We start from the raw sequence: 6,156 nt of genomic DNA, 5'->3' as shown, positions 1-6,156 counted from the left end.
TTTTATTGTGAGCAAAGTGGCACTTTCCCCAGGTTTTCTGAGGCTGTGTTCTTGCTGTTGATTCTCTCCTTACCTCTCTTGTCTATCTTCCTACTGGCTGTTGGTCTACCAGGCAGAGGCTTATGGGACTAGATTCACCCGTTTGCTCTAGATGCGGCCCAGGCTCAGCACTCGTGGATGGAGTCCATGTTTGTGAATTTACCTACTTGTGAAAGTTTGTTTCTGAGCCATAATCAGCAATTGCCTCATCTTCTGGGTCACCTGTGGCTGCGCTCAGAGCCATGAAAACCACACGCTGCTGAGGCGTGTCCCCGCCACGTGTGACAGCCGATGCCCTGTCTCCTGGTCCAGCTCTCATGTTGCAAGCTGCCGTCCTGCTCTCAATCTCTTTGGCGTCAAGGTTTGTTTTGGCTTTTGTGTTTTTATGCCTTTTGTTGGTGATTTTGCTGATTAAAATGGCCCTGGCATCATGCTGATGAGCCGTGTAGCATCCCTGAGTGTAAGAGGATGCACGTAGGGGACAAGCATCCCTTGGGCACCAGATGCAGTCTCCCCAAGTGCCGTGGCTCGATGGTCTCCGACGTGGCGTTGGCAGTGACTTCATACAACACAAGTGCTGTGAATAATGGGTATTGGCCGAGCATCCCAGACCTTCAGAGGAGACCACCTGTCCATCTTCCTCCTCCCGTCTCTGCCTCCCTCAACGAGTGTGCCTCCCATGATGTGGCCATGTTCCAGGGTGTGTGCCGGGCCTGGCAGAGGTTTAATGCCGCCTCAGGTCACCGGGCGCCTCCTCAGTCTGAATGGCCAGGCCCACGCAGAGGCAGGTGCCATGGGGAGCTCTGAGTAGCTGGAAACCCCATGGAGGTCAGCCCGAGCCCCACAGTGGGTGGAGGAAGTGTGTTGTGCGGAGAGTGGTGGGTCCCCCTGGAGCTTCCACAGGGCTGCATGGGGCCCACCGGGTGCCGAGTGGCAACTCTGGGCAGAAGAGACCCCTGCGAGCCCTGCGGCCCCCGTTGGCAGGACCACGACGAGGCACAGACGGGCCTGAAGACCCCCACCCAGCCTGTTGGGCGAGTGCCAAGACACGGGACTGCCTGGTTGCCCACTTGCCTCCTCTCTGCTCCCTGCACATGCCTGCTCCTCAGCTCTGTGGTCCTGAGCACATGGAACCAGGCTCTTCCTCTATCCACAGCAGGTTCCAGGGAAGGACACGGAGTCCAGGAGAGCCACTCTATCCCCATCCTTCAGCATGAGGACTGACACAGCAGCTGCCACTCCGAGAAAGCAGCTGAGGATGGGCTGAAGGTCAAGGCCAGCAGGCGATACCAGGATCTGAAGGAAGCGTCTCCAACCTTGCTGTCGGCGGAGCCTCCTCTGCGCAGGGGTCCGCCTGAGCACCTTTCCCACTGTTGCCACCAGACTGTGGCGGAGCCACCTCTCCACCCACCATGTGCAGGAAGACGCACAGAGGCAGAAGTGCCCTCTGCTCCCGTCCAGGCATGCTTTCCCTGTCCCTCCGGGGCTTTTCCTGCTGTGTCACGGGGTATGACCTCTAATCACTTGCTGGGTCATACATTCTAGGAAGAGTATTTAAGTAGATTTGTCCTATTGGATCCTGTGAAATATCATTTACCTGCTCATTTGCAACTACTGGGCATTGACGCCATTCCTAATGCCTCTGGTACGCGATCCTTCAGTGGACACCTTTGTGCACTGCTCTCCGGAGTGCACAAAGTGCTCTCACTTCATCCAGGTCTACTGTCCATAAGGGAACTCCCGTTCCCCCCAGGACCTGAGCTCCAGAGGATCCACTTGGGCCCCGAGGTCTCACCTGCAGCTGGGGCCGGCCCCACATACCTATTGAGTGAATCCGTGGTGTCTGAGGGAGCCCCTGGTGGGGAGGGGCCACCTCCCTGTGCTGTGGCCTATGGACTATCGGGGGGCCCTGGAAGGTGGCCTGGCCTCACCGTATCTGACCACAAGCCCAGCTACAGTCCCAGAGGTCTCCTCAGAGGCAGACCCACCCCCAGGTACCTGGCGATAGGGCTTCCTGGGGGCAAGGCCGACCCTGCTCTCCCTAGCAGAAGTCCTCCTGCTGGACCACTCTGGCCATCTCCAGAAGAGCAGTGTGATGATACAGCCATGGCTCCTGCTGGGGTCCTGGCCTGGACATGAGCCTGCATGGGGCAGGTGTGTGCCCTGGCCAGCTCCCTGGCAGACCAGGCCCAGGCACCAGGACTGCCTGCCCTGGAGTCCCAGGGAGCCCCCTCATCTGCTGCGGAGGGGTGGGGCATGACTCCAGCTCTGTGGCCTTGAGCAAACTACTTAAGCCAAAAAGTCTCTGTATTGGGCCTCAACTTACTCATCTGTGATGAAGGACTCATTGTGGCCCTTGGCCTGACAGCTGTAGCAGCTCCGGGTAGTGGCTCCAGTCAAGGCAGCTTGCATGTGTTCCTCTACAGCCTGGCCTCATGGGAGCCTTGGGATAAGCAGCAGAGCAGACGGGCAGTGCTTGTTACCCCATCGGAGCCAGTGGATGGAGGCTCAGAGCTGTCATGAGATCTAAGGACACGGACCTGGCAGAGCCCTGGTCCTAAGGTCCGCCCAAGGATCCCTCAGGCTGGATCCAGGGACCTGCTGCTGAGCCCAGCCCGAGGGTCCTTGAGAAAGAGGACTGTGACCTGTCTACTGGCTGCTTAGCCCTGGACTCCAATGGACATGGGTCAGCAGAGGGAATGAACTCCCTGTCACTGGAGGCATGTAAGCACAGCTGCCTGAAACCACCCCGGAGGGCTCAGAATGTGTAGCACTCAGTCAGGGACAGGTTCTCCCCACTCCCCGTGGCCTAAGCTGCCTCTGTGATATGGGGGTATGGCTGCCATGCTATGCACATCTGCCAGCTGGGGGTGGGCATAGCCTGCAGGCAATGCTGTGAGTGTCCAGCTGTGTCCTTTGTCACCAGACGGGCACGGTGCTCGCTCGTGGCCAGGGTGGCCCAGAAAGCAGGGAGGAGGCCAGGCTGCCTCAGGTCTGTCCACAATGCACTCAGCTCCACCTCTCCTCAGTCTCCCTTGGACAGGCCTGGCTGGGGATGCCTCCCAGACTGACAGAGTCTTGGAGGAACTGGCAGTCTTCAAGGTGGACAAACAGGATGGGCAGGCTGCTTCTGCAGGGGAAACTGAGGCTTGCTACAGGAGGACTCAGCTACAGTCCTGCAAATGGCAGGTTAGCGGTCTCTAGGCTCTGGACAGAAAGAGCCTCAGCAGCCCCTGCCCCCATCCCCGGGCCTGGGAAATCCCACTCAGATCCCTGCCTCGTGGCGTCTCAGGCCAGCGGGGCTGGTGTTGGAGGTTGTCCCTTCTTCCTCCGGGCTCTGGGCTGGACAAGAGGTAGATCTGACAACTGGAGAGCATGTGCCAGTTGCCCAGCTCAGCACCATTGCACCGTGGAACCACACTCTGAGGGGAGAAGCTCCGTCTGCAGCATCTGCCCACGTCCATGGTGCAAGTGCTCGCAGCGCCACAGGGTGTCAGTGAGTGGAGCTGGGAAGGGCTGTCGGCCCTGGTGCATCAGTCGTGACTGGCTCCAGCAGTTGGGAAGTCAGCTGCTCTGGGTGACAGCAGCTGGGCACACCCCTCATAACTGTGATGGTCTGAGGTCCCCTGGGGTACTTTGTGCCAGGGCCTTGGAGCCCACGGGCAGCCCTAGGTCTGGTGGCATGCCAGAGCAGGGGCAGCGCCAAGCTGGGCACCACTGCACAGCTCCCCTGGACAGAAGAGCTCAGGGCCTCCCAGGGCATAGGGGCTCTGAAATGAGCACAGAGGTCTTTGCCATAGGCCACCTCCTGGAAATAAGGTTCAAGATGCCCGAGACAGGGTTCTGTCAGGGAGACCAGAGGAGAAAGAGGGAAGGAGAGATCAGGAAAGGCTCCCAGTGGGAGGTGGCATTTGTCCGGGGTGGGGGACGCAGAGCGCTGTGGGTGCAGGGGCTCCCGGAAGCCTCACAGGCCCCTATGCACTAGCATCCCAGTGCAGCCTCTGTCCTAGAAGCTCTGGGACTTCGGGCCTCCGTCTGCTCAGCCGCAGAGCGGGCATGATGACCACAGCACCCCCCTCCTGGTGGTCAGTCCCCATGGATCCTGTTGAGATGCAGGGGGAAGGACACTCCACCCCTCCCAGGCTCAGCCCCGGGGCTGGGGTCTCGAGCTGCCCTGCCGCTGGGGATTGTGGGGGGACCACCGGCCGGGCCTTTGCCTTGCAGCCCGCCCATTCTGCCCTGGCGCAGGGCTGCGAGGTCTGGCGCGCCGGCGGGGCCAGGCGAGGACGTGGGTGGACAGGCGGGACCCTCCGCGGCCAGCAGCCCGCCGGGCATTCCAGAGCCCGGCCCCGAGCCGCGCGGCCGCGGGGAGGGCGGGGACCAGAGCCGCCCGCCCGCCCGCAGGTGGCCGCGCGCGCCCACGGCCAGGTGGGCGTGCCAGGCCCCGCCCTCCCCGCGCCGGCCGGGGGCGGGCAGCCGAGGCCCCGCCCTCCCCGCGCCGGGTCGGAGCCGGTGCCCGAGCGCAGCAGCGCGGAGCCGGAGCAGCACGCGGGAGTGCGGCCCCGTAGCGGGCCGGACGAGGGAGCAGCGCGGAGACCCGGCCCGGAGCGAGAAGCCCGGCCCCGACAGCGACTCGGCCCCCGGCCCCGGCCCCGGCCCCGGCCCCGGCCCCGGCCCCCGGCCCCGGCCCCGGCCCCAGCGCGGCCCCGCTCGCCCCGCCTGCCCCGCCCGCCGGCCCCGGGCATGGACGGCGCCCGCTCGCCCTGTGAGTGCGGAGCCCCCCGCCCGCCGCCTTTGTGTGCGCGCCGCGCCGCGCCGCCGCAGCCCCCTCCCCGCGCCCCTCCTGCGCCCCGGGCCGCGTCCTTTGTGGTGGAGCCGCCGCCTGGCCGGTGCCTCGCTCTCTCCGCGGGGACCCCAGGGACGCCCGGAAGCCCCCTCCCCGGCTCGGCGGGGCGCGCGAGCCTCTCCCCCGGCCTCCGCCGCAGCCCGCCCCCGGGGAGGCCCCGGCGGGCGCCCCCGGCCCCCGCAGCCCGGCCGGCGGGTCGCGGTGCAGACCCTCCCCGGGGCGGGGGGCGCGCGGGCGGGCGCGGCGGCGCCGTCCCCTCCGCGGCCGGGCAGGTGCGGCGGCGGGCGCTCACGCGGCCGGTGTCCTTGCCCGCAGAGATGGACGGCGATGGCGGCCCCCGCTTGCTGACGGAGGCCGGGCGCGGCGCGGGGCCCGCGGGCATGGCGGAGTCGGCGGCGGTGCCGCGGGCGCGGGCGGCGCGGCCCGGGCCCCAGCGCTTCCTGCGGCGCAGTGTGGTGGAGTCGGACCAGGAGGAGCCGCCGGGCCTGGAGGCGGCCGAGGCGCCGAGCGCGCAGCCCCCGCAGCCGCTGCAGCGCCGGGTGCTCCTGCTCTGCAAGACCCGCCGCCTCATCGCCGAGCGCGCCCGCGGCCGCCCCGCCGCCCCTGCAGCCCCCGCGGCCGCCGCGCCCCCCGGCGCCCCAGCCGACCCCGGCCCCGAGCCCGCGGGCGCGCAGGAGCTCCGCCCGGACCCCGCGCCCTCGCCCCCCGGCGACCCCCGGGAGCAGCAGGAGGCGGCGGCGGCCGCGGCGCGGGAGGACGCGGCGGCGCCCGAGGCGAGGCCCGAGCCCGGGCGCGCGCGCCGGGAAGAGCCCGAGGAGGAGGAGGACGACGAGGATGACCTCAAGGCCGTGGCCACCTCCCTGGACGGCCGCTTCCTCAAGTTCGACATCGAACTGGGCCGCGGCTCGTTCAAGACGGTCTACAAGGGGCTGGACACGGAGACCTGGGTGGAGGTGGCCTGGTGCGAGCTGCAGGTGAGGGTGCGGGCGGCCTGTGCGGTGGCCCGGGGTGCGTCCGCGCCGGCCGGTGGGGCTTGGAGGGCGTGTGTGACGGTGGGGCTCGGCTCGGCCGGGTGGGCCGCAGCCAGGTGTCTGTGCGCAGCGGAGCGCGGCTGCGGGAAGCCAGCGCCTTCTGGAGCCCGGCGAGGTGGAGGTGCCCCGGCGGGGACGGTGGCGGCGGGGACGGTGGCGGGGCTGCGCCCACCCGGGTCTGTGCGAGGTGGGGTTGCCCAGGGCCTGGAAGTGCCTCCGCGGCCTCCCCGCGCTCCCAGA

At 66.9% G+C, this 6,156-nt stretch overlaps 1 protein-coding gene across 10 annotated transcripts in view; it reads left to right on the top strand.

The window, feature by feature from the left end:
• Positions 1-5,202: 5,202 nt before the first annotated feature.
• WNK2 (WNK lysine deficient protein kinase 2) overlaps positions 5,203-6,156 on the top strand; it is a 100,518-nt gene continuing 99,564 nt past the window's right edge. For all 10 annotated transcript variants that reach the window (XM_072842312.1, XM_072842297.1, XM_072842305.1 and 7 more), the window contains exon 1: positions 5,203-5,859. In XM_072842312.1, coding sequence (XP_072698413.1) covers positions 5,203-5,859 — 657 coding nt within the window. The remainder of the gene's footprint in view (positions 5,860-6,156) is intronic.

The sequence above is a fragment of the Canis lupus genome, chromosome 1, assembly GCF_048164855.1.
Source record: "Canis lupus baileyi chromosome 1, mCanLup2.hap1, whole genome shotgun sequence".
In the NCBI taxonomy this organism is placed as follows: Eukaryota; Metazoa; Chordata; class Mammalia; order Carnivora; family Canidae; genus Canis; species Canis lupus.
Note: the sequence above shows the minus strand (reverse complement) of the source record. Positions and strands in the feature narration are given on the sequence as shown.